Source organism: Neopelma chrysocephalum, unplaced genomic scaffold (genome assembly GCF_003984885.1).
Source record: "Neopelma chrysocephalum unplaced genomic scaffold, ASM398488v2 Primary Assembly neopelma1_74, whole genome shotgun sequence".
Classification (NCBI taxonomy): domain Eukaryota; kingdom Metazoa; phylum Chordata; class Aves; order Passeriformes; family Pipridae; genus Neopelma; species Neopelma chrysocephalum.
The window spans coordinates 5,405,576-5,432,738 of record NW_020897735.1 but is presented as its reverse complement, the minus strand read 5'-3'; the positions used below and the strand labels follow the sequence as shown (position 1 = coordinate 5,432,738).

At 56.7% G+C, this 27,163-nt stretch overlaps 1 protein-coding gene across 6 annotated transcripts; it reads right to left on the bottom strand.

Moving 5' to 3' along the window:
* Positions 1–463: 463 nt before the first annotated feature.
* Positions 464–26,900, bottom strand: ASS1 (argininosuccinate synthase 1). Of its 6 annotated transcripts, none has more exons than XM_027687956.1 (16): positions 26,844–26,866; positions 24,687–24,740; positions 24,307–24,418; positions 23,804–23,872; positions 23,363–23,551; positions 20,927–20,983; positions 20,424–20,498; positions 17,440–17,510; positions 17,042–17,072; positions 13,298–13,388; positions 11,370–11,454; positions 10,278–10,342; positions 6,188–6,319; positions 2,856–3,012; positions 1,268–1,333; positions 464–764 (listed from the first exon to the last, which is right to left on the bottom strand). In XM_027687956.1, exons 2-16 carry the CDS (start codon positions 24,695–24,697, stop codon positions 710–712), a joined length of 1,266 nt encoding a protein of 421 aa, XP_027543757.1. In that variant the 5' UTR covers positions 24,698–24,740; positions 26,844–26,866; the 3' UTR covers positions 464–709. The 6 variants fall into 6 exon arrangements, with proteins under 6 accessions (XP_027543757.1, XP_027543754.1, XP_027543756.1 ...); XM_027687953.1 differs by lacking the exon at positions 26,844–26,866 and adding an exon at positions 25,050–25,298; XM_027687955.1 differs by lacking the exon at positions 26,844–26,866 and adding an exon at positions 25,028–25,168.
* Between the last annotated feature and the right edge of the window lie 263 nt (positions 26,901–27,163).

The window sequence follows — 27,163 nt, the reverse complement described above, 5'->3', positions numbered from 1 at the left end:
TCCTTTCACCACAGTTTTGGGTTTCCCTCCCTGAGCCATCCCTGCATCTCAGCCAAGTGCTGCATCCTGAGCATCGGTGACAGAGGGACCCGCAACCCCCCCAGGCAGGATGGGAGATGAACCCACTGCCCAGCCCGGAGCGAGCATTCCTTTCCTCCTCACCTCTCGCAACACCATCAAAGGATATTTCCCCATTTTTGCCTTTCATAGATCTGCTCTTAGAACTCACTCAAACACAGCCAAAAGGGTCAAATCCTCTTAACCCATCCCTGTCCTCCAGCTCACCTCTCCACCCCAGCATCGGGCGGGGCAACGACCCCCTCTCCCCACCTTCACCACAAGGTACCATCAACCCCCCGCGTCCTTCGCAGGCACTTAATCCATTACCAACTTCACAAAGCCGGGCCGGGGGAAGCGCCGGGCCAGAGCAGCAAACAAACGAGGCAGGAATAAAACCCGGCTCTCAGTGCCGGACCCGGCCGTGGCTGGGGGTTTATTTCTTTCCCCGCTTATCCTCCGATGGACCAAACCCTTTTTTTTCCCCCCCCCTCCCTTATTGGATTTCACTTGCCGCCCCATAACAAAGCCGTCACCTCCGCCGCGGCTCCGCTCCGGAGAGACGAGTTACAATTACAAATTGCCACCACAATTAGTGCTACTTCTTAGAGAAATTAGAAAGGGGAGAGGAAGGCTCGCGTGCGATTGATTGCTATTCATCCTGCTTTACGGTGACCTTGCTCTGGAGACGATGATATTCCTTCAGCCTGGAAACCGGGATTAAAAAAAAAAAAAAATTAATTGTAAATTAACAGTAATAACACACATTTCCTTTCAATTAATTTAAACAGAATGAGGGGGCGTGAAGAGCAGGCGTTTGTTAAGGCCTGTACAGTTTAATTATTTTTTTCCCCCCCACGAGATAATGTAATTAATTTATCTTAGAGGAGTAGGGGGACACCGAGGATGGGGGAGAACAAAGCAGTTAACAGGCAATGGAAAAATTAAGAGCCCATTATGTAAATGCAGCGTGTTTTACAGCCCTAGAGTTGGGGGGGGGTCTGAGAAATAAGTAAAATAGCGAGGCTGGCTGTGCTGGGGAAGGCTGTAATTAAGCAGGGCTGGTGCTGGGGGAGGCTGGTGGCACCCCACTGCTCAGGGGGAACTCAGGGGGGCCTTGGTGCACCCCCAGAGCCTGAATGGGGAAGGGGAAAGGTGCTGGGGGCTTCCCCCACACACATTGAGGAGGGTCCCTCTCTGCCCCACAGACCTCAGTGAGTTGATGTTGATGAAGCCGGTGGCGTCGGCAGGCTCGTAGTCCCCTTGCACGTTCATGCTGTGGAGAGAAAGGCACAGTGGGATGGGATTCCTGTGGGGAAGCAGGGCTGCCCTTTGGGAAGGGAGAATTGTGGGTGACCCCTGAGCTGGCTGCTTGCACAGGCTGGTGCTGCTGCTGCCCCTCATCCACTGCAGGTGGGTGTGGGGGGGCTCGGGGCAGCGTCCCAGCCAGCCTTGGGGAAGGGGCACGTGGCTCAGGAGCAGCAGAGCCATAGGACCACCCTGGTGGCCATTCCCAGGTTCCCCAGGCCCTGCTAGAGACACAGCCCCAAATTCCTTATGCGGTCCTTCATGTACATCATCACCTTTCCTCCCGTGTTCTGGCACCAAGCAGGGATGCTCACCCTGTCCTGGAGCCATGCCCCAGGTATGCCTGTCCCGTGGCAGGCAGGGCATTGCCCTGGAAAGGGAATGGAATCCTGGGCAGGAGACACTGCCCTGGGCATGGAACAGGGTCCCGGGCAGGGACATCCCCAGCACCAAAGTGGGGGTTTATGGCTGTGGCAGCCGGTGCCTTGGTGCAACACCGAGCACATCCCCCTCCCCAGAGCAGCAGCCACCCACTGAATCCCAACTCCAACGGGTCTCCTACATCCCCAAAACACACGGCTCGTTTCCCAGAAACCGCAAACCTGAAAGAAGGAAGTGGAGGGAAATAAAGAAGAAAAAAAAAAAAAAGAGTTTACAACGATTTTACCTCCCCTGACGGGCTACAGAAAAACCTCTGTGCTTTTATTTTTGCTCATTCGAGTGGTTCTGACCTGCTCTATAATTACGTTACTTTCTACCTACTGTGCAGAGGCATTTCCACACAGCTCTGCCTCTCACAGCTTTCTCTCGGGTTCCTGTGACGCCGTCACTCAAAGGCTTTCAAACCAGCGATGTAGAAATCAAAAAGAAAAGGAAAATGGTTGGAGACGCAGGGAGAATAAGTGCCCCTGCTTTTCTCTCCCTCTCTCTTTTTCCTCTGTCCCACCCCCCTCCATCCTCCCTTTTTTTCTTCCCTCTTTTTTTTTTTATTTTTTTTTTAATACTTTATTCATTTAATCTCTCCAAGTGAGAGTGCGAAGCATAATGAAGGGTTGGGATGGATTATTAGGAGCTGTTGATTTTGAGGGGGAGGGAAAGGGGGAAAAAAAAGCCAGAGAAGAGAAAGAGAGAAGATAATTTGACATTTACTCCGACTGATCTAAACTCATTCGGGTGTATTTATGGCTTATAAAGTGTTTAGAGAGATTGAAAGGGGTTGAGGGAGGGCTGAGGGGGGAGCGAGTGAGAGAGAAAACAACGCGGAGAAAAGGGAAAAGCCAGAGGGGGAAAAAATTAATATTGACTTAAAAACATGGCTCGTGCTTCGGCTGGATGCTGGGCCCAGAGGATGGTGCCACTGGGAATGGGATGGGATGTGACGGGATGGGATGTGACAGGATGGGATGCAACAAGGCGGGATGCGACAGGATGGGACGGGATTCTCGCTGCCACCACTCCTGCCCACCCTGGGCCCCCCAAGCCCCACTCACCTCACCAGCTCCTCGTTGTACAGCGACCGTGGGGACTCCCTGCCCAGGATGTAGACCTGGCCCTTGAAGACGGACAGACGGACGGTGCCCACCACGGGCTCCTGCGAGCGCCCAATGCAGTCCCGGAGGAACTCGCACTCGGGGCTGTGCCAGAACCCTGCGGGCAGGAGACAGGGTCAGAGTGGGAACGGGGCAGGCTGGAGTGCCCTGCGGTGCCCATGGTGGTCCCCAGGCTAAGTCCTGCGAGGCAGACCCTGGGTAATTCCTACAGGAAGGGATGGGAGAGAGCAATGCTGTGCTGGGACATCCAGGCGAAGCTCTGAGAGAGAGAACCTCATGTGGTCCCTTCCCGCTGGAGGCCCTTGGGATCCCACTGGGAGAGGAGGCCGGAACGAGCTGGTGGAGAAGAGGCCATGGGACCATTCTCCTTCCCTCAGGGTTGATCATGGAAATTAAGAGATTTGTTAAGTAGGTATGAAACAATCACTCAAAACCTACCATCTTGGGAGGGTCAACACCCCAAGCCCTCTGAGTCCAGACAGCAAGTGCACCACGGCCCCCCAAAACACATCCTGTGGGAGCAGCCGTTGGCATGGCCAGCCACAGAGGCCACCACAGTGCATGGAGGGGCTGTGGTCCTGCCTGCCAACCCCCATGCCCCTTCTGTCTCTAAGCAGGGTAATTAGCCAGGAAGCCCTTGGAGACCTGGAACAAAGCCTGGGAGATGTAGGAGGAGATAGAGGTGGAGAGAGAAAGAGCCCATTCACAGCCCTCCGGTCATCCCCAGGTTTTATCTCTCCCATCTCACTCCCTGTTCGAACACCGGTGCCCTCTCACCTTTCCCTTCCCAGCTGGGCTCCGGGGCCGAAGCCATTAAAGAAACAAACAATTTCTTTTGTTGTTTGGCCTCGCCAGCCCCCAAGTGGGGCCATATCCTGCAACCTCGTCCCTGGGGTCTGTGTGGCCCCGCTCCAAGACACAGCACCACAGCCCTGCAGCCTCTCACCCCCGAAACCACCTCCCTGAACAGACTGCCCTCAGCTGCCCCACCACAGCACGGCCGAGGGGCTTGGGGACCCCCTTCCCTGCAACCAGCACTGCCACGCCGGCAGGACCTCCGGCTCCAGGCAAATAAACCCCTGTTTTTGGTAACCACCCTCAGGTACAACTCTTCGAACATCGGGATTGATGCAGGGCTGCTGCATCCTTGTAAAAGTAAACCCCAGACACATTAAAATAATAACCAGCTGCTTAAATCCTGACTCTGACAGCTCCAGGTGGGAGGAAGCATCCCCCCCATCCTAACCCCCCCACCGCCAGATACTGGAAGCGATCCCCCTTAATGACCTTCCCACCATCCTGCCCTAATCACCGTGTGGGCAGGGGGACAATGGGACAATGGCATTTCCGCACCTGGATGTACCTGCCCGGATGGAACCGTCTTCAAAGCCACCCCTCCACAATGGGATCAATGGGAACAGGCGGAAGATAAACATTAATTCCCCTAAAAACATGGACTGGCTGCAATAATGAAGTGTTAAAGGAAGGTGAGCTCGAAAGCCTGGCCTCCAGCATGGGGATCCAGGGGTGCTGTTGGGGTTGTTCCTTGGATTCGGGATTGGCTGTCAGGGAAGTCTAGGACCATGCTGGAAATCCCTGAGGATTCAGCATTTGGAACAAGGGAAACAGCAGCCTTTGCATGGCAAAGGTAGGGAGGGAGAAGCGAAACCACGATCCCCTGAGTGGCTCTTTAACCTGGTGGCTGCACAACAACTGAGTGGTTAGAAATAAACAAACAGGTTTATGCCCCAACTAAAAAAAAAACAGTCAAAATAAAGGCAGCCCAGGTCAAAGTCTAACAAAAATGGCCAGAGACAGGAGCAGCATCAGAGTGTAAATGAGGGCAGGGGCTGTGATCTAAGGGAAAGGTAACCAAGACTTCTGCAGCCCCTGCAGGGCCCTAAAATATAATTTAAGCAGCAAAGGGGCTCAGATATTAAATGCCAGTTGCTGAGAAAGATGCAGGAGGGAATGTCCTTAGAGGGGAAGGTGACAAGCACAGGGACCAGAAAGTGCAGGGGAAACAGCCTGACCCAGTCCTGCTGCATCTGCTGCTGCCCAAAGCCCAAGATGCCAGTCAGGTTATTTACAGGGGATCTTCCCATGAAAGATCCCATGGGAATCATCCCAGCCCCTTGCAGTTAGAAACACCTGAGAAGTGATGGGAGGAGGAACTGAGAGCCCAGGAAATCAGAACCTATGGAAGTGTTGTTTGGATGGGGGCAGGAATCTCTCTACCGTGGGGTCTCCAGGGATGTCAGTTCTGAGCTGAGCACCCAGGTGTGGGCAGTAGGGGTTTGAGTCCACCTGTGGCATTTTGGGCTAATCCCACTTCCTTCAATTTAGCACCAGTGTCTGGGTTGGGGTGAATCCAGAGATCAATCCCCAGGGCAGTGATGATTCCCTTCCCAGGGTGCCATTCCCAGCCCTGGCAGCCTCCTGGCCCAGCGAGCTGTTCCCTGCAGCACAGGGGGGCTGAGCTGAGACCCCTCAAACTCAACCCACGAGCTGGAGCTGCGGCTGCTCCACAGGAGGGAGGATACGGGGCTTCATTTCTGTCCCTCACTGCAGGGGTGAGCCAGTGTCCCCTTATCCCTCCAGGCTCCCAGCCCTCTCCAGGCAGTGCTGTCCTGGTCCAGACTGGGAGCCCCTCCTGCAGCCCCAACCCGCAGTGCCCCTGTGTGGGCTGTGCACCACATAGCACAGCCCAGACCCTCCATCCTGCAGCCCCCAGCACCTCGAGGGGCCCCTGTGCCACACACCCCTGCCAGGGCATGGGAAGAGGTCTCTGGCTTCAAATCCCATGGCAGGGACGGCCATGCTGGGAGCTTGGGTGCCTCATACCCCAGAGTGTTTGAGTCCTTTTGAGGTGAGAGCAGACAGAGATGGAACGGGTTGGAGGTGAGAGCTGGGGAAAGGGGGGACAATGGGATGGTGAACTACATCCCATGAGACATCCAAATGTGTTTGTTGGGACGAAGTGGTGGCACTGGACTGGGAGAGATGCTGAGAGCATCACCTCATGGAAGACAGCATTGCCTCCCAAAGGCAGGCCCGGAGCTCCCTCGGCAGGAAAGCAGGCAGAGCATGGGATTGAGCTCAGCCCAAACCCATCTCTTCCCCCAGCGAGTAGCCTCAAAATCCACACCTGAATTTTACAACCCTGAGCACATGTACTAGTGGGACCTGCAACCTCCAGCAGCACCAAGGGAGGAGGAGGATGGCTGGGAGGAGGCTGCAGTGGCAGGTCCAGGCTGAAGGACCATACATACCGTTGTACACCAGCTCGGAGAATTTCAAGGCGAGCCCCTGCTTGATTTTCCGCACTTCCCGGTCCATGGTGAAGGCCTCGATATCTAAATGCGCGTGGTATAGGATCGTTCCCGCTGGGGTCTCATAGATACCTACCCATTTTTCCAGGCAGGGGGAAAAGCAGAAAAAGAGAGAGAAACGAATGAGACCAAAACTGTCAGCAAATGACAAAAAATAATGACTTGGCTGACAGAAGGAGCCGTGGTCGAGCGCATTCAGCCTCAGCTCGCCGTAAAATGCATCTGTCATTATATTCATGCTGGGGCCGAGACAGTCCACTCCGCACCTTGCGGAGAAAATTTCTAGATTCCCCTCTTTGAAGAGGCACTCTGACGAGGCTAAATGACAGGGTTTGGGAACCGATCCCCCCCACCCATCCGTGCCCAACGGTCTGCGGCTGAAAACCTGTAATTAGCGGAACGACGCGGGGCACAGGCACGGGGAGCGCGGGGCCTGAAGTACCCTCCTCTCCCCTCGGCTGGCGAGAAAGAGCCCCGCGCGTCCGCTGGGAAGCAACGAGGCTACCTGAGGGCTGGGAGGGAAACCTCCTCTGGGGCTGGCAGAGCCCCCCCAAGTCCCTTCCTGCTGCCCCCCCCCCCTTTCCCCTCAATGCACAAGGCCTGGGGATGGAGGATGCTTAATTGTTTCAGAAAGCTGCTCCTTTGTTACAGCCGTTCGGGGCTTGTTTTCTGCATAATGTGGTTACTTGGAGTTTAAATAGGGGTGCGGCCACACAGTGCTCCCGTCCAGGTCGGATGTGGGTGGAAAGGTGGTGGGGGAAACACTGAGTTGGTCCAGCAGGGAACACGTGTTGGGAAAGGCTGTAACCTGTCCATGGTCAGGGCTGCTCCATCAGCCTGTCTCCTGTCTGCCTGTGGGGATGGTCCCTTCCCAACACCAGGCAGCTGCTATGGTGTGGGAATGGGAATGGGAGAAGGTTTTGCTGACACACAAAGAAACCCTGTAAGAAAGCATCCCCAGTGAAGGGGATGTGTCCTCAACCAGCCCCAGCCCTGAGAGAGGGTGAGGGGAGCCCCCAGGGCAAAAAACCTCACCAGGCTCTGCTCTTTCAGTGCCCTGGAGAGTGGCACAGGCACATGTCCCATCTCAGAGTGGCCACAGTCCCACAGACAACAGGAGCCCTCTCTGCATGGCAGCCCAAGCCATTTCCATCAAACCCCATCCCAACCAGTGTCCATGATTCCAGGCACAGAACACGATCCCACTGTCCCAAAGGAGAGCCAATCCCTCCTCTCCAGCCACTCCAGTGATGTTGCAGCCTAGTCCTGACAGGGCTGTGGGAGCAGACAGCCGAGTTAACACCAAACCCCAGCTGTCCCCATGGTGGTGGCACAGGAGCACAGAGCTCTATGTCCCCTCCAGCCCCTGACCATGGAGTGGAGCCCACCACTAACACAATTAATATTCCCTCTTTTCCCCTTAGGAGGTGTTAAAGCCAATTTGGGCTGATGATTTGTGTATGTGCCTTGACCCCCACGTTCTGCCCATCTGTGGGTCCTAGAGGATGGGGGACCAGAGTGTGTCAGCCAGGGCAGAGGGGAGGGCAGCTGACAGCCACACTCCAGCGTCGCCGCTGCTGAGGAGACAAGAGACACCTTCAAAGTGACACTCGCAGCATCTCCAAGTGTCTGTTTTCATCTCCCCGTGTTTACAGGAAAAAGACAGAGGTGTCAGCACTGCAGCCCAGTGATGCTTCAATCACCCCATAATTACTGCTGGGGAAGGGGGGACTGGAGCCAAGGGGGGGACATGGAGGGGGCAGCCAAGGAGACAGCTGCTGCTACTTAAAATTTTCTAATTTGTAACCTTGGCTGTCACTTCACCTCCATCCAAGCAATTTTGCTGTGCTGAGTGCAGGCTGTCACTCCCAGCGTCATTCATGGGACAGGAGGGGATGCAGTCACTTCCCCAGGGAGAATGCTGCCCTTGGGAAAATGCTGCCCAAATTTCTACCCCTGGTCCAGGGCCGAGGCCAAGCTTGGCCTGATATGTGTTCATTGCAGGGAAGGGGTTTTACACTTTCCTGCTCCATCTGCTCAGTGCATCAACTGGGGGAAAGGGAAAAGGAAGGAGAGAGCCAAGAGGAGGAAAAGCCCCAGCCGAAGGCAGCACTCAGCTTTTGGCAGCGACCATCCCCTCCCTCCCACTTCCTCCCCACTGATTTCATTTACTTCACTTAATTAGCCCCCCTTCGGAGTTAAAAAGATAATTTGATAATGAGGATGTGAAAAGGCAGGAGAGGCAGGGCCGTGCTCCCACCGCAGCCCAGAGCCCCCGGCAGAGCCATGCCCCCCCCCCCCAGCCGGCTGCAGCTCCACTCCCTGGCACCCCATAATTAGCCACCTCCTCCCACTAAAACAAATATGGCAAAACCGAGTTAATAGGGCTTAAAAGGCTGGTGCGGGTGCGTGCCACGTGCCCCTCGCCCATTAGGCCTTAACGAAGTTCAATTAGGAGCTTAGTAAAAAAAATCAATGCAAATGAATTTTTCTCCTCTCCAACTCCTCGGGTCTGGGAGATGAGGGAGAGGAGGCACCTTCACTGCCACCTGCACAGCATGGAGGGATCAGTTCCTGCTGTTGAATGTGCCTCAGTTTCCCCAGCAGAGCCGGGGTCCCTGTGCTGCCCCAAGGAACCTGCAGAACCCTGAGTCAGTGGGGTCACCTCACACCACTGGGATTTAAGGGATCATCTCCTCCAAACCCAGCTCCCATCTCTTGCACCACTGACCCTAAGTCCACTTGGGGTCCAAAATACTCCTGGCAGTGGGGAGGTGGGGTCACCTCGAGCTGCCCTGCACCCTAAAACCCCTCAGGGTGGGGCAGGTACCCACAGCACTCTCCTGTTCCAGCCTCTTCACGTCCCAGCTCTCCACCTCTCCCACAGGACATCTGTTGGAGCAGATTTCTCAGGGGTTTTTCTTAATCCCAAGAAGCAAAATCAGGGGCAGGATCCTGCTCAAAGCAAGTGGGGGAGCCACCCCAAGGTCTTGTCCCCACAGGAAGCCCACCCCAAGGTCTCATCCCCACGGTGCACACCCAGCTGTCCCCACAACGCCCGGTCCTGCCGCGTCCGCCGGCGCACAAACACCACAGCGATCGCTCAGCAATGTCATGCAGCAGACAGACATGACAGTTAAATGGGGTTTAGAGAAATTATTAAATGCTGGAAGGGTCACTAGAGCGTGTCAGTGGCTCTTAAAAAAAATAAAATAGATTTTGACAAATTACTCAGCATCCTGAATGCAAATGCGCCGGCTGGCGTGCGCGGGTCGGGGTTGGGGCTTTTTTCTTCCTTCTTTCGGTTTTAATTTGATTATTCAAACCCAGATCAAATGATTTGGGGTTTTGTTTCTTGCCTTTTGCGGTGGATGCTCTTGTGAAGGGCCCTGTGGTGGGGAGGGAGAACTTGGGCTGAGTCTAACCAAAATATTTGCTGTTGCCCTGCACAGAGGGCAAGTTTAAAGAAAGGGAGCATCTAATTAGGTATTAACGAGATTTAAAATAAAAGACTGGGGACAAGGAGATGGGAAATGAAGCTGAGCCACCTCGTTACTTAGTTCTGCACAAGGCAGCTTGCTGCCTCCAGAGGTTTACAATGGAATTGATCCCAATGGATGATCAATACTAAGAGTCACGGCCTCCAAAATGTGTAGATAAATCAAATAACTATTGAAAAAAACCCTCAGTGACTTACATCAGCCTCCTGTGTTTTGTACCGGTATTGCAGAGCCTGGCACCCTCCAGGATCATCCTCCCACCAAACCCACAGCCTGGTGTTTTTCCCCCTGGGGACGGGTCTCCCCTGGTGGCACTGGGACTGCAGGGCTGGCGCAAACAGTGGCACCGGCAGCGAGCGGGCAGCTGCCATCGTTAGAGAGCAGGGAAAAATCTCTGTCACAGGGAAATCTCCATCAAAAGCTGATGGGGAGGGAAAGGTTAAGGGCTGCTGGGGTGACCCGAGCCACGGCCTCCCGGGGTTTTCCTTTTTTTTGCTGTTTTTAGGGCAGGGATGGCACCGCAGGCTCACCTCTGGACTTCATCCCGACGAAGCGGTTCTCCACGATGTCGATGCGCCCAACCCCGTGCTTGCCCCTGCGAGGAGAAGGGAGGTTGCAGCAGCCCCATCTCCACAGTGGGACACGGGCAGCTGTGAGAGGTGGATCAGAGGGGTGGACAGTGGGGGACAAACCCCAAATGACAGCATGGTCAGCTCCTGAGCAGCACTGGTGACCATCGGTAGTGACCTGGCAGCCATGGCACTTGGGCCACTGGAAAACAAACCAGGCAAGGAGACAGGACATGCCACAGCTCTATTCTCAACAGCCAAAGTAATTTTAAAACCACTTAATTACATTTAAAAAATGAACTACATGGAAAAGTTCATTCCCATTCACCACCAGGGGGATGAAGGCAGGGGCATGGAGGAGGATTGAGGGGGCCAGATGGCACTTAGGAAGAGCAGGTGCCCTCATGGGTGCTGCTGTATTTTTGGGCAAACCCCCAGGGATGGTTCTGTGCCAGTGGCATCAGAAACTGGGCATGGGGTGGCATAGGGCAGGAAACCCCAAAGGAGCTGCTGCTGTGGAGGCAGGGAGAGGACAGGGCTGTGGACCCACACGCCACATCTCCATGCCCCCAAAAAGCCAACTCTCCACCCAAATGGCACACTGAGCCCCCTTGGGCAGGCAGGGCGAGGTGAGATGTGGGAGCTGGGGGTCTGGGACTGAGCTGGGACCAGTGGCAAAGGGGTGCCCTGCAGGCAGGGGGTGCCCCAGGGACTCAGCCTCTGCAGTGGGCAGGGCAGCCCTCACCCAGTGTGCAGCTGGGGCACATGGAAAACGCAGAAGGGGTTCAGAGGACTTTTTAACCCTCCTCATGCACTGAAAGCAACACCCTAAGGTATTTATTCCCTCGTGTTCCTGGCCTTGGTGCCCAGCTCTGCTTGCTGGCATTTACGGACAACTGGGACCCAGCTGGGACCATCCCATGCTCACACTGCTGACCACCATCCCTGGGCTCATCAGGACGTGCCTGCTGTGAGCATCCTGTTTCCACCCCACCCTGGGTACCCTGGGGATCTGCCCTTGTCCCTGCTGCCAAGGGACAGGGTGGCACTCACGCGATGTCGTTCAGGTACACGAAGAGCTCCAGGGCCGAGGAACGAGTGGCTCCGTCCCCAATGTTGGTGACCTTCACTGGGACACCTGCGGAGGCAGGGAGCGAGGACAGGCAGGATCAGCTGGTGTCAGGATCCCCCCCGGAACATCATCCCACGGGCGTTAAATAGATGTGACAGATATGAACTCTAAATAACTTCTTAAAAAGGCATATCCAAGCTGGTGCGAGGGGGAGGCGAGGGGAGGGGGGACCCACCTCGGGAGAGAGGCGAAATAAATAAATAAAAAAAGCCCATAAAAACGTCACCCCCCCCCTTTTCCCCTCTCTTTTCCCTCTCTCTTTTTTAGGGCCTGTGAAATTGCAACCAGGCCCTTAACTAATTGAATTTCACGCTCCGCAATTGTCTTACAGCGCAGCACCTTCTGTCCCACCAGCCCCTGCCGCGGAGGGGGGACACGGTGACAAATGTGTGCCCCCCCCCCCCCCCCCTCGCCAGCACGGGGGGCGTCTGGGGGGGGACCCCCACACTGGGGCACGGCTGCTCGCACACGCACGCACACGCACCCCGCGGCGGGGTGCTCCCCGCCATGAATTAATTATTGCACCTTTTCTTCCCCCCCCCCTTTTTTTTTTTCCCCTTAATTTTTTTTTTTAAGGGCGCCGGGTAGGGGCAAAGCCAGGAGGGAGGGGGGGGGAAACGCTGAATAGAAAGAGGCATTTTTCTTTAGCGGTGTGAAATGAGCAATAAATGTATTAGGAAGCTGACAAGGGGGCTGCGGGGCCCACAAAGAAAAGCGGTGCGGAGTTGGAGGCTAATCCCCCCTCCATCTGCCCTCCTCATTACCATTTAACGCACTATCAGTTGCCAATCAGCCTCAATGCCTCCCTTTCTAGTCTTTATTATATAGGCGCCCGCAAGAGCCCGGTCTAGTGACGGGGGCTGTCAGCTCCCCACCACTGCCCCCCTCCCTCTAAACCCCCTATTTTCTAGGGGTTTATAAACTCAGTTGTAAATTGCTATTAAATGTAACTCGCGGCAATAATGAACCTTAAGCTGCTTCTCGGCGCGGGCCCCCCCACCCCGCGCCCTCCCCTCGCCCCGGCTCTTTCTCTTCGCATCCTCCGCCGGGGTATTGGCCCGAGTCCGCCCGGCGAAGAGCCGACGTTGTCGGGGCCGTTGTTGGTGAAAGCTGCTTAGCCTTTGAAATAGTTAATAATTAGATTAAAACTTCAAATAAATTAACTAGGGGCTGAATGGGCTGCTGGAAGGAGGAGGGGGGGGCTGCTCCTGGCAGGGGGATCGTTATAATGGAGCAGGGATGCTGGCGGCGGGGAGGGGGTGCCCCCTCCCAGCGGGGCTTCACCCCCAGCCTGGGCTGGGCTCGCTGCTGCTGCCAGAATGGATGGTGGCACGGGGATGGCCATGGCTGCTGGAGGTGGGAGATGCTGCCCAGTGTCCCCTCTCTGGTGAAGGCTCCGGGGCTGGGCCCTGCCATTCGTCCCCGTGAATGTGGTGGGGTGTCCCTGTCTCCTTCATTTAACATTCATAGTACCAAAGGCCAATCCTGCTGGAGCATCTCCTCGGCTGTCACACTGAACAGGGTCACCTGTGTGTTCCCAGGGCCACCTGTGTGCCAACCTGCAGGAGAGGGACCCTGTGCCCACTACACCTCGATGGCTATGGAGGGGACTCAGAGCCCTTTCTGCTCTCAGAGGGGTGCCAGCAACCCCCTGAGATCTAACCAGATCCTCTGCACAGAGCCCCAGTGTGCTGCAAGCACCATCCTCATCCCTGATGCCATGAGTTCACCCATGTGCCCCCACTCTGGAGATGCTTCTGGCTGCCAGGGAACCCTGGTCCCGGCTGGGAAGTGGGGTTTGTCTTCGTGGGGCCAAGGCACAAGGGTCTGGCAGCAAGGAGGCTCTTACCCCGCTCAAACTCGATCTCCAGCACATCCGGGGTGTCAGGAGAGGTGGCCGGATCACGGGTCTTCGTGTAGAGCCCGGGGGGAGCCTGATTCTGTGGGGAGAGGGAGAGAAGTAGGAGAGTCAGTGGCATTGCCATGGCCTACACTGCTGGCATTCCCATCCCCAGACTGCATCCCACACCCCAAAGTGAATCCCCCCTCCCCGGGGTTCATCCCCCATCCCAAAAGTGTACCCCACCATCCCAAAGCGCGGGACCAGGCGCTGGCACATCACCGGCGCTCACCGGGGCCCCGGGAACAAAGGGGTTGGAAGAATCAGCCAATTTTTCCCCTCAACTTGATCTCATCTTTTCCTCCAACGCCCCCACAGCTGGAGGCGGGATGGCTGCGGAGAAGCAAGTCAGGCAGGGAAAAGCGGGACGCTGGCAGCGAGCGGCGGGGCGGGCGGGTGCCCGCGCGTCCCCGCACCTCGGCCGGGCTCATCCGCCGCTGACCGAAAAAACTAATGAGGAGCCCTGACCCCAGCAGGTGCTCCAGGCGCCACCGGCTCTTTCATGGTGCTCCCGGGGTTAATACACACGGGGGAAAATAGAGCGGCAAAGCAAAAACCCATTTCAGAGCACATCAACCTTTATGTATATTGTTTTTTTTGTGAGATTTATAGGAAAGAGGCATCTTATCTCCATCAGAGCCAGGCCAGCGGAGGCTCGGGCGCCGACGGTGAATTGCCGCAATTGAAGTGCGTGCCAGAAGAAGGGGTGGGCTGGGGGTGGGAAATACAATAAAAGAAAGCTCTCCGTCCCAGAGAGCAAATGCTTTGCAATTTCACATGCCCCCTCGGCACTCGCCCATGATGGGACTGCACTTGCTGACCCCAAAATACTTTCAGATCGGTGTTTGCAAACTCCTGTCTCCAAAGGGACTCCCCACCCATCCGCAGCTCCAGGAGGTGGAGGGAAAACTGAGGCACAGGGCACCCAGGGCATGTGCAGCGTGGTGGAAAGGCAGGAAGCCTTTTAAAAGGTGGCAAACTGGTATTTGCCCACTAGACCCAGCTGGTGAGAGCTGGAGCTCTGGGAATCCCTGGGCAGTGGGGGCCTGTCTGCATCCACCCATCCACTGCCTGGCACACGCACCCCCTGTTCCTCCTCTCCTTTTTAAAGCACAGCTCTTCTCCTGCTCACTTCATAGAATGCTTTGGGATAGAAAGGACCTTTCAAGATCCCTTTTCCTCCCTTCTATTCCTTTCCAGCAAGGTAAAAAAAGACAAGGTATAAAGCAAGCTAGGGAAAAGAACCCCCCGAAATCCAACCAAGTGGTTGCTTTAAAAAAAAAATAAATTAAGCTTTTTAGAAGGAAAATTAATTTCTCTACAGAAGTTTTCGTCTAAAACTTTCAAAGATGGGCAGTAAGAATTTTAGTGAAAACTTCCATTTATTTTTCTCCAAACATATTTATATTTGCTGGAGCACTGCCAGCACCTGAGAGAAGCCCACCCAAACTGCAAGCACCCAGTCATCCCCTTTTCACCAGGGGTACCCCCCTTGCCTCACCCCAAGCCCCGGAGTGCACATCCCAACAGCATCCACAGCCAAATCCCGGGAATACAGACATAACTAGCCAAGCATACGGTGCAGCAAAACTCCCCTCAGTTCCCATTTTATGCCATTTTTGCCCCTTTCTCTTGTTTTAAGGGAGAGGCGCTGGCAGGCAGGCACATCTCCCTGTGCCCCTGCACACAGATTACACGGGCTGTGGATTTCAATTTTACATCGTCTGGCCTTTCCTAGCCCTGATCACACTTATTAACTAGATGAACCTGCGAGAGATGATGAAAAACTTTGAGTTCAAAAGGAAAAGACGGAGGAAGGGGGAGAAGAAATACCGGAAAGTATTAAAAACTCTTTACTAAACATTGGAAGTCAAAGTCAGGTAGTTTCCAATTTTCCGAGCCAACTATGAAAACCCCTATTAAATAAAATAACTAAATAGAAATAAAAGTGACATTTGGCTTGCATTCCATCATTACGGTGTGAGTCTGTCCTCTTTTTATTCTCTCTCCTAAAAGCACAGTTCAAATGACAAATAGTTTGTTGCAGTGTATCAATGCCTTCTATTTATCCCTCCCCGCAGGGGGGCTAGTCCTGCAATGTCATCTTTAAAGGGGAGAGAAAAAAAATAAAAAGGGGGGGAAAAAAAGGAAAAAAAAAAGGAAGAGTGTGTGGAAAGGGAAAGAGGGAGGGGGGGAAGAAAGAAGCAAGAAAAACGGGGCAAGAAGAGAAGAAATTGGAAGCAAATGGTCCATGAAGTAAACCATGATGCAGAGCTATCGATGCCGCAAATGGTTTATTCATCCGGCTGATATTGTTGTGCCCGGGACTGAATGAACTCTTTCAGAGTGCCATATGAAGTTAAAGCAAGTAAATTTCTATCTTTCTCCGCATTAGCTGCCTCATTGCCCTTCAATCGGGCCTCACAGAGGCAGAAAATAGCTCAACCATCTGCTTTCAAATCCCTGCGTTTGGCAGGTCCCGGGGGTCTGGGGAGGGGAGCCCGCCGTGCCTGGCACCTCGGATCCTGCCACAGCCACCAGGTGCCCAGCACTGCTTCCCGGGCCGGGGAGGGGACAGTGGTGACACCGCGCTCAGGGAAGTCACCTCCCAGCGCTGTTGGAGGGTGAGATGCCCAAGCGGAGGATGCTCGGGGACGGGGTCAGGGCACTGGTCAGCCCCGTTTTCCAAGCTGGCTGTGGGAAGGAAGCGGGCTTGGCAGAGCCTGGGGACTGGAGGTCTTCCGCTAGAGAAGAGGAGAGGCGCTGGGTGCGGAGGGGTGGGTCAGGACGGGCGCGGGTCAGTCCCTTGCCAGCTCCAGCTAGAGGCACGAACACCCATCCCGGTGCCAACCGCTCCCCTGGAGGAGAGGAGGCTCCACGGGAACCCGGCTTTGCAAAGCCTGACCCACAGACACCCCTCTGGAAGGCACCAAAGGGGGAGCGGGACCCCCTCTCCACCTTCCCTTCCTTCCCCCGCCGGAGGCACGCGTCAGCCCAGCTGCGGGGAGCCGGCTGCGGGCGCCGAGCTCCAGCGGCTCCTCTCCCTCTCCTCCTGCCTCCCCCTCCTTCTCCCCGGGTTGTCTAATTAGCGCTGATGGATAGTTTAAGTAGCCGCCGAGCGCGGTGACCCGCTGGAGCATGAACAGCGCCGGCAGGGCCAGCGGGCGGCCGGACCACGAGCACTGCTCGGAGCGGCCGGAGGGGTTGCTGCGCTTCCAGCAGCACCTGGCAGCAGATCCCAGCACCACCGCCGGGCTCGTGGCCCCGTTGGGAGTCAGAACTGGTGGCCCCATGGATGCCCTCAGTGTCTCCAACACCTCACCCATCCAAGGGCAGGTTTTACCCCACAGAGAGCGGGGATGGGAAAGCGAGGAGGGCTGGGCGAGCTGCAGGGGCCAGCCCGAACCTCCGTCACCAGCTCCGACTCTCCCACCAGCACCTCATCTGTCTAATTGCTCCTTTATTGCTGCCCCGCGACATTGTCCCCTCCAGTGTCACCCTGAAACGGTCCCTTCCCCTATTCATGCCGGCGGCAATTAACGTGCCGGGGGAGGCGGAGGGGCCGGGGCGGGCGGCGGAGCCTCCCCGCACACACGGACGGCCCCGCCGTGAAATTTCCAATTAGGCTGCAAACACACGAGACGCCCCCGGCCCCGTGGCTGCCACGCTGGCCGGGTGGCCGTGATCGATTACCTTGGGGTTCTCCAGGATCCCGGCTTCGTAGCTGCAGCAGGCAGGGAAGGAGGGAGAAGTCACTGTAGCACCTGCAAACTGCAACCCCAAACCCCACCGTGACGACAGCCCCACTCCCACCACCCCATGGATGGGAGTAAATATATGTTATGGATCTCCAGGGCATTTTAGCAGTAACCTTGCAAGGAGAACCAGGCTTGGGAGAGCCCAGGAGATGGATGCTGCCACATGGGACATGGACAACTGGGCAGAAAGTGAGGCTGGAGGTTTCGGGGTCACCCATGGTGAGCAGCTCTGGGATGATGGAGGTGTGAAGGGCCACGAAGGATGGAGGGGATAGGGGCCCCAGACCCTGTGTCCTCACCCCACAGAAGCTCCCCACCTGCCTGGCCACTCACCTGATGTGCATGAGGTTCTCATCCATGCTCCAGGGTGTCTGGGGTGTCACAGGCACCGGGATCCCATGTTTCTGCCAAGAGAATGAGAGTGGGGGTAAGACAGCCTGTAGGGAATGCCAGCCCCCACTGGCACAATTTCCCACCAGGATCAGCCCCAAAAGCTCAAAGGCACAACCCATCATCACCAACAAGGCAGCACAGAGCAAGCTGCACACTCGGGTCCCTGATCCCAGACAGCATCGGCTCCCACCACAAGGGCCACCTCGATGGGGATGTCAGGGACACTGTGTGGATGGGAGGACAAGGGCTGCCCCAGACCTGCCACAGGCTGAGAAGGGACCCCAGAGCACCCCATGAACCCCAGCAATGGGGACACCAGCATGGACATTGTGTTTTTCCTAGGTCCAGGTCCAAGATGGTGCAACATTCTCAGGCACGTGGTGGGACAGTGGGTTGTCCTGTGAAGGCCATGAGTTGGACTCAGTGATCCTTGTGGGTCCCTTTCAACTCAGGATGTTCCATGATTCTCCCAGTTGGGCTGCTTAGCAAGGGGAGGTGACGAGGACACAAATCCCCACATCCACAGGATGCTCTGGAGGACTGATGCTCTGCCATGAGGGGACAGCAGCACAAACACATGGCAAAGCAGCTGTGGAGGTGTCCCCCCGAGCCCGGGCACCCCGAGCCCACCATGCCAGGGGACAGGCGGCCCCACACTGGCTGCCTCCCCGGCACAACGCGCTGCACCGAGCCCGGCTCCCTAACAAGGTCACTGGTGTGCTCAATTATCCACTGACATTTCAATGGGGGAAATTGCCTGTGAAGACGAGGTGAATACGCAGGGGAATTAGCAGGAGAGGTGACGGGAGCAGGCTGACAACTGGAGCCAGCGGGGACGTGTCCCACCCTGCTGGCATGAGGAGATGGGATGTGCCGGCTGTGGGATGGCCACAGGGAGACAGGGGTGGAGATGGCAGCTCTGGGCTCCCACTGGGCCCTGATGTGTCTGTGTTCTGGCAAGTCAGTGTCATCACACCAGGGACATCAGCCAAGGGCCTGGCCAGGGACAGAGGAGCAGGGGCTGAGCAGAGGCTCCTTGTTTGCCGGGAAGAGGGGAAGGAAATGTTTGTGGTTGTTTCATCACAGTCCTCAATCCATCACCCAAGATGGGAACAAGGTTCTGAAATACCTCCTAAGGCTGCAGAGGGGCCGACTCAGCTCTGATCCTGGGGGTACATTGCCTCAGGTCCTGATTTGCTGGTCCCACACCACAATTCCATTGCGGGACCCCCTGGGACTCCCCTAATGTCCAAACCAATCTAAACCTTCCCTGGCACAACATGAGGCCATTTCTTCTCGTCCTATCACTTGTTATTTGGAAGAGGAGACAGACCATTGGCACACTCATCTCACCTGAGATATACAAATGTATCTTTCCGACCTGAATAATGAGCCACCAGCCCCAGCTGATTTATTTTCTCAGCCAGCCCTCTCTGCCCTCTGCCTCCTCCTGGCAGCCCACGCTCCCCAGCCCATCCTCACTCCATTTCAAAGAGGATCCTCCAAGTCCAGACCCATGTACCAACATCTACTGAGCCCAGGCAGCCTTGGCTGGAGCCAAAGGTGCCACAACCAAAGAGAGATCTTGTTCTCAGGTTCTGTCCCACCTGGTTCTGCCTGTGGCCATGGCTCATCCTGGAGCAGCACCCATGAGAGCTTCCCCCTTCTCATTAAGTTATTTCAGCCTCAGCTGGTTGTGGGGATGAAGCAGCCACTGGCACAGGTTGCTGCCAGAGCAAAGCTGGCTCCAGCCCCACTGCAGCAAGAGATGTGCTGCAGTGACACGGATCCTCCCTTTCCCTGGTACCAATGGAGCCCCAAATATCATTCCTCAAGCACCAAGGTAAGCACATGCAGATGCTCAAAGGACCTGGCCACACATCTCCCTCTCCCGAGCATGAAAAAGAAGAGAACCCCCCTTTTTTTTTTAAACACTAAACATAACCAGAGACTGAGAAGTACTAGGAACCCTCACCCCACAACCTTTCCTCTTGGAACTGGGCCCCAATCCATTTCGTTTCCCTTTCACCCTCCCCCTTCCAAACAAACAAAAAAACCCCACGACCAAAACAAAACCCCCCAAACCCAAAACACGTGTTCCATTTTCCATATAATAAAACCGCGGCGCTCTTAATAACTCCCCTACTTGACAATTTGTTTGGCAACATATGGAAAGCTCTCGTAAACTCGCCCCTTCATAATACAACGGCAGATGGCAAACACAATCCTCAACACGCCACCCTCTCCTGGCGGCCCTAATGGGCTCGGAGGGCTCCTCACCCCACGCCACATCCCTCCAGCTCCACACCTCGCCTTCCCAGAGATTACCCAGGCAGCTTCCACGGCAGCTATTTAAAAACTGAAGCAATTTTCTGGTTTATGCACAGAGCTGCCTTTTCCCTTTTGATTGATTGAGCAGAGTTGTCAAGCATTTCCATGAAGTCGCTTAAAAAAGAAAGGTACCCTGGTGGGCACATAAAAACCTGATGCAAAACTTCTAATATGTTTTATTGTAACTTGTACTTCAAAAAGGAAGGCACAACAAAGGTGAATGTGTTTGCTTTGTCTGCTGCTTAAGTCAGGGAGCTGGGACCCGTTTCCTTGGAAAGCAGGTTACCATTAATAGCCAGGTAATTATGGGGCTTTTAAAAAGGAAGGATGAAAAAAAAAAATAGAGGCTGGGGGGGGAGGGAACCCCAACCAGAAGGCTCCAGTGTGGTGCTGGAGGGATATTGTGCAGGGCTTGCTGCTGTCACCTGCCAAGCCATGGTGAGCATCCCGTGGCCATCCCAAGCATCCTGTGGCCACACTGAGCATCCCACAGCTACCCTGAGCTTTCCACAGCCACTCTGAGCATCTATTGCTGCCCTGAGCATCTTGTGGCCTCCCCAAGCATCCCACGGCCACACCACACCAGCTCCTACCTTGGCATAATCCATCAGCTCCCGGCGCCCAGGGAAGCGCTGGTAAAACTCGGGCAGCCTCCACGGTGCAACAACCTGGTGGGAGGGCAGGAGCATGAGGTGAGAAGCCCCCAGCCCTCTTGTAGCCCCTGGGCCCCCTTTGCCCCTCGGAGACAGGATCCACAGGGTGTTGGTCCCCCAGATGAAATTTAATCTTCCAGCACAAGGGGGGAGTAACCCAGACCCCTGGCCCTAACCAGGCACTGGATGCAGGGGGGAAACAGGCAGCATCGATTATCCAGCAGCTGCCTTGATGCTGTTTCCTCTGTGGTCCCGTGGTGTTTGGGGTAAAAATAGGTCAATTAAGGATCATTACAGCCCCCTCAAATGCCAAAACGTCGCTGTGTGCAGCTGGTAGCTTGTTAAAGTGAGGCATGGCCCCTTGCCTCGGTGTTAAAACAGAATTCCCTACCAGCTGGGGAGAGGCCAGGAGCCCAGGGATGGGATGATTTTAGGTGCCTTACCTTGATTTTGGGACACAGGGCGTAGCAGGTGAGCTCGAACCGAACCTGGTCATTGCCCTGAAAAGTGAATGGGAGATGCTGAGGAGTCACCCCTCACTAGGGCGGGCTGGGAAGTGGGTGCCCCCCACCCTGATCCCACTGATGGGGGACAAGATCTCATTCCTGGGCCAGCTCACACAGGGCCATACAGCATCCTCAGGAGAGGAATGTTGCCTGACAGGGACACAGGTTTGGATTTGGTGAAAGAAACGGCAAAATTAGCAGGAAATTTAAAAAAAAAAAAAAAAAAGCAGGAACATTAAAAGTGCAGATGACAAATCAGCAGCTCCCAGCTCTGCTACAGCCCCAGGGTTTTGTCCAGGGAGCTGAGAGGCTCAGGGGCTGCTGGGTGAGCACATGTGTGGCAGTGCACACGTGTGGTGGTGCACATGTGTGTAACAACAGACACATGCAGCCTCTGAGATGCTGCTTGGCTTCAGTCACAGCTCCCCTTGCGACACCGAAGACCTCAGGCACGGTGGGCAAGGATCCTCTGTCCCATGAGGTCTCTCCAGATCCCTCTCCATGGCTTGTTTTAACCCCAAACCACCTTTCCTGAAGCTCTGCTAGCTGGGCATTCAAAATCCCTGTGCAGCTCATTCACCAGGCTCCAAGGGAGACAGGCTGACCACAGACTCACCCAAGCCCTGCTCTGCCCTGGGCTGACACTCCTGAAAGCTGAACCAACAGAAACCCAGATTCAGGTATTTTTGCCCCAAAGGCATCAAAGGACGCATGGAGAGAGAGGGGAAGGTGGGAGAAAAGACCGTGGTGAGCAGGAGGATTCAGTAGCTCATAATTAATTATCTCTGAACCTCCCTTTACCTTAATTGGCCCGTGCTGATGAGGTACAGCTAACGAGCCCAGGTAGCTAGGAGGGGGTGAGGAGGGAGGCTGGGAATTATTAGCACCTCCAAGGGAACAGCACTCACCAAAGCCTATTTTTCACCCGCACCAAGGGGCAAACAGAGCCCCCCTTCCCTCCTGTCGGTCCCGGCCTGAAGGATACATTTACAACCGGCCTGGGAATTCCCTAAGGACTATTACACTCAGGCGAGTACATCCACCAAAGTACTCATTTCCCTTACAGGCCCAAAACACGTCCATCTGCTCCGGCAGCGGGGACACCCCAGATGGTCCCATTTAAGACGCCGCAGCCGGGTCGAGTTACCCGCGGTCGGTCCCTGCCCGTGCCCGCAGCTTAATGGCTTGGGAAGCAGGAGCCACCGAAGGTGTCCCAGCCAGCGGGGACGGCTGGTGGCACCCGGGAGCAGAGGGGACGTCATCTCGTTGTGGGTGTGTGACTCCACGGCACCGTTTAGTGGGGGCTGCTGGGGATGGGTGAGACGGACAGGAAAGGGGTGCAGGGACCCCACCGCAGGAGGAGAGAGAATTATTTCGGTCATAAAGCCCCCCCAGCTGCCCCTCTGCCCCATCTCCTGGGTGCTGGCACGAACCTCGACAGCCTCCCGGCTGCAGCGAACATCCCCCTCCTAAGCAAGGTCCTCTGCCATAGCTGGGGACCCCAAAACCAGCCGCCCCAAACTCACTGTGACACCTTGAGGGGGTCACCTCGCCTTGCCCCTGGGCCAGGATGGGCACGGGCTGCGCTTTGGGTCCCCGTGGGAAGGGGGGAGGAGGTACTGGGCACGACCTGGGTTCACCCACTGAGCCCTCACCTGCGCCAGGTGTCCCTGCCTGGGCTGGGCAGCGTGCGGGCAGCGGCTGGAGGGGCTGGGGGTGGCCCACGGTCACGGCTCGCAGGTTCCACGCCCCCGCCACGCTCCCCGCGGGGGATTCCCCCTCTCCGGGGCAGGGACTGGCCCCGAGCATCTCCTTTCTGCGGTCTCTGGCTGCCTCTAGCGGCAAAGTGTCGTCCCTGCGTCGGTGGAGACAGCGGGGATGGGGACAGGGACCGAGACAAGCGGGATAAAGACGGGAATAGGGACAGGGACCGGGAGAGCCAAGGATGGGGACAAGGATGGGGACAGGGACCAGGACAGATTGGGATGGGGACAGGGGCCGGGACAGCCAGAGCTGAGGACAGGAATGTGGACAGGGACCGGGACAGGGACTGGGACAGTCGCGTGTATCCCAGGATGCTCCTAAACACCACGGAGGGTGCTGGCTCAGTCCCAGCTGGCTCCTGGCCTGGACAGCCCCAGTCTGTAGCAGCATTTTCAAGCTGCTGCCGAAAACAGGGTGTTCAGCTCTGACCCCAGCCTTCCCGATAGGGAGAGGGAACCGAAATCGGGCACAGAAATCCCAGAAGCGAGAAGGAAGTGTTGAAACACGGCTGAGTTTTGCACGGCCCTGCAGAGCACCCACACAACACGCCGTGCACCCAGAGCTTGGCCAAGGGACCAATCCCTGCCCTGTGCCCCCGTCCTCCCTCACCTTGCCCGTGGCCCCGTGTGCGACGTGCTGGGCTCCCTCCCGCCGGGCGATCTCCACCTGCCTGCGGGCGATGCAGGGCCGGGCCAGCGCCGTGCCCAGCAGGTACCGGTCCTCGTAGAGCGCGTTGGCCTGCACTGCCGGCCAGATGAACTCCTCCACAAACTCCCTGCTGATATCCTCGATGTAAACCTGCAGGCACAGAGGGAGCTTCCTGGTGGGAGGGCGGCTAAGGGGAGAACCCACTCCTCTAGGGATTTGGGGACCCTTTGTGTCCCCTTTCCTGGATGCTGCTAAAAGGCTTTGGTGCAAAACCTCTGGAAAAGGGATTTCTCACTGGCGCTGTCCCTCCTCCCAGCAATGGGATATGTGAGACCCCGGGGCTTGGCCCCCCACCAGGGAGCAGGGGGAGCTCAGAGCCCCCGGAGGGAGGGACACTGTTACCTTCTTGGCCCCCAGTGCCAGCGCTTTCTTTTGTGCTGCTTCAAAATCTTCCTTCTGCCCAATGTTAGCCTGGAAAGGAGGAAAAAATACCAAGACTGAATGCAAAAGGAGACCACAAAACCCGAGTGCAAGCCCAGTCTGGCACAGGGCATCACGCAAGGCATAACAGAGCCTGTGCTGGCTGGGCTTGAGGCCACCCAGGGTGGGCAGGAGGGGGGTTCCCCCCTGAGATGGCCATGCACCCCTCTGCCAAGCCCTGATCTGCTGCCCTCATTAGCAGAGGGTCATTATCTGGCAGGGACAGGCTGTGCCACACAATCAACTCAACAGATGAACACCCGGGCTGGGCAATGGTTAACCAGTGAGACCAGGATCACCACTACAGCCACACACACACCAGGAGCCCTCTCACCCACCCAGGTCCCCAGACTGCAGCTCAGCACCCCCTCCACCCCCAGCCCCAGGGACAGGGTTCCTGTGATAGGGTTTGGAACAGAGCTCACCATGTAGGCGATAACATCGTAGCCTTGCTCCTTCAGCCACACCAGGATGCAGGAGGTGTCGAGGCCCCCGCTGTAGGCGAGGACCACTGTGCCCTTGGACTGAGCCATAGTGCTGACAAAGCAAAGGAAAAAGGGTTTGTGATGCCCTCAGCCCCTGTTGCAGCCATCAGGAAGGATCAGTTGAACCAAGAGCCCTCCTGGGGCTGCAGGGAGCAAAGGGAGGGCTGGGAGCAGGAGGAAAAGCCACAGCAGCATGGCCACATCCAGGCTGCAGCTCCCAGCCGGGGAGGACACCCTGCCTGTGCACCAGCCAGGGCACCCAATGGTGGCTGGGCGACGGGAGGACACCAGGGCACCCATCAGAGCTGCTTTGCTCTTACCTTTTCTCCATGCTGACACCCCTGCAGCAGCCTGCCCTGCGCTCTGCAAGCACCCTGCAATGCCAGGGGGCTGGAACTCAGGCGCAGGCACCCAGCCATGGTGAAGGCACAGCTCAATGCCTTGCTCGGGCACGACCCAGCACATCTCAGGCCTCTGCAGAGAGCCACCCACCACCTCAGCCCCAAGTGCCCTCTGGCACTGCTGGGCGTGACATGGTTGCAGGGCTGAGGGGTTTGGAACTGTCCCCCAGAGCCCAGCCCAGCCCCAAGTCTAATTAATGCTTATGGTACATTTGTCCTGATTACGCTGCCTGTGTTTTCTGCCAGCACAAAACACCTACGTGGGGATTCATTGCCCCTCACCCTCCAGACAAGGATATCAAGGATCTGAGACAACAACAGGAGACGGTGGAAGACGCCTGGAGCTCAGGTGGAGGGATGGAGATCCCGGGCAGGAAGGGGCTCTGTGGCCCCAGGGCCAGGCTGTGAATCCCAAGGCCCCAGGAAGAGGCGATGCCAGCTGACCCTTGGCCGGGGTAGGCGGATGGCAGAGCCGACCAATTCCTGTCCTGAGCAACTTTCATGCTGCTGCCGCTGCCAAGTCAGCACAATCCTGCTCCTGCAGGCAGGGAAGGCGCCCTGCTGGGCTGCTCCTGGCTGGCGCACCGGCACCTCTTCCAGAGGGATGTGGTTATGCCGGGGTGTGCCCCAGCACCCGCATCCTGCCAGCATCTCACGGGGCACGGCTTGGAGCCACCCAAGAGCAGGATCTGCCCGGCCACCGCCAGGTTCGTGCTGAGGAGAGCAGAGGGGGTCTGGCAGCCCCATAACCTGCATCCGGCTCCCTGAGCCTGCCCGTGCCCGTCGGGCTGCCACGCAGGCAGCACCCAGTGCCCAGGCTTGAGCAACCGGCGTTTCCCTGCTCGTGGGGCCCCGTGGCCGTGCCGAGCTGGGTCCCTGCCCAGGGAGGTTCAGCCGTGCCTTCCTCGCCGGGGCATTTACAGGAAGGCAGTCGCAGTTCCCAGAAGGGCCCAGCCCAAGCGGCTCCTTTCGAAACTAATTCCTCCCTTTACCCCCCAAACCCATCCCTGCTGTGGCCACCAGCATCGCTGTGGTGGTTGCCAGCCTGACTAAGCACCTCTGAGACCGGGCACGCTCGCTCCACGAGTGGCCCAGCAGCGGTTTAGGGAAACACCTCCAACTTTTGCCTGCTCAGACATGTCCCCACTGCCTACAAAATGCCAGAGGTGCCCGGGGGCACCTTGCCCTGGAGACGCGTCCTGCATCCCAGAAAGGGTGTGGGGCCACCAGCATTCCCTGCTCTGGAAATGGGGCTCGTGCCAAGCCCGCCTGCCCAGGAAGGGAGAGCCCCGAAGTTTCAGTGTTAGGTGGCAATAAATCAGAGCAAACAAAGCTCAGTGAAGGGGAACACGGCGGGACTTTCTCAGCCCTTATTATTATTCCGTAGCAATTTCCGTGTGAGTTGGGGCAGGGTTTGGTTTTTACCAGAGAGAACTCTGGCTGCCCTGCTCCAAAGGAACACTGGGCTTTCGGTTTTAAAAACAAGGAAAAAGAAATATATAAAAAACGGAGGAGAACAAAAAGCTCGAAACTTTGGTAAAGAAAGGAACTGTCTTTGCCAGCTGGGCTGGAAGAACTGCTGAGATGCTGCCTGCGGGCTGGGATGGGGCAGGGAGAAGGGCAGGGGCAGGCAGGAGGGGCAGGAACAGGCTTCCCAGGGTTTCGTGAAGCAGAGGCATGCAGGGATGTGCTCACTGGTGCTGGGGTTTGTCTCAGCATCGCTCCTCCACCTTGTGCAGGTCCCATCCTGCCCCCCAAAATCCCCAGCACAGAGTGGGGAGGGCACAAAGTGGTGCCAGCTGAGGTCCCAGCTGCCCTCCCTTGGGGTGGGTGAGGGGACTCTCAGAGAAATGGGATTCACTTGGAAACCCCCCACCCCAAACTGAGCTAGGAGGGGCTTGACTGCAGCCTGCACAGCGCTAGGAAGGGGCTGGAACCCCACTGCCCTGCTCCAGCACCCAGGGGGTGAGGGACACCCGTGAGTGGGTGGAAATGGGACAGATGGGGTGAGGGGACACATTTCCCAAGGCAAAGGCCCCCTTTTCCCTCTCCCTCCCATCCCATGCCTGCACTCACCCACTCCCGGTGTCCGGCTGCCCTCTGTGCTCCGGTCCGGTGCCTGGAGCATCCTCCTCCTCCTTTATAAGCAGGGCTGGGCAGGCGGAGCCGCGGCAGGACAGTCCCCCATGGGCACTGGTCCCCGGGAGAGGCCCTGTGCTCCGCCTGCCCGCGGGATACCCGGCAGAACAGGAGGAGGCAGCTGCCCCCCGGCCGGGATGGAGCAGGTGCCCAGTCCCAGCCCTTGTATGGCTGCTCTGGGTGCTGCCTTCCACGTTCCCCCAGTCCTGACCTCATCAGCAGCCTCCCCTGGAGGACCCCAGGAGTTGGAAAATGGG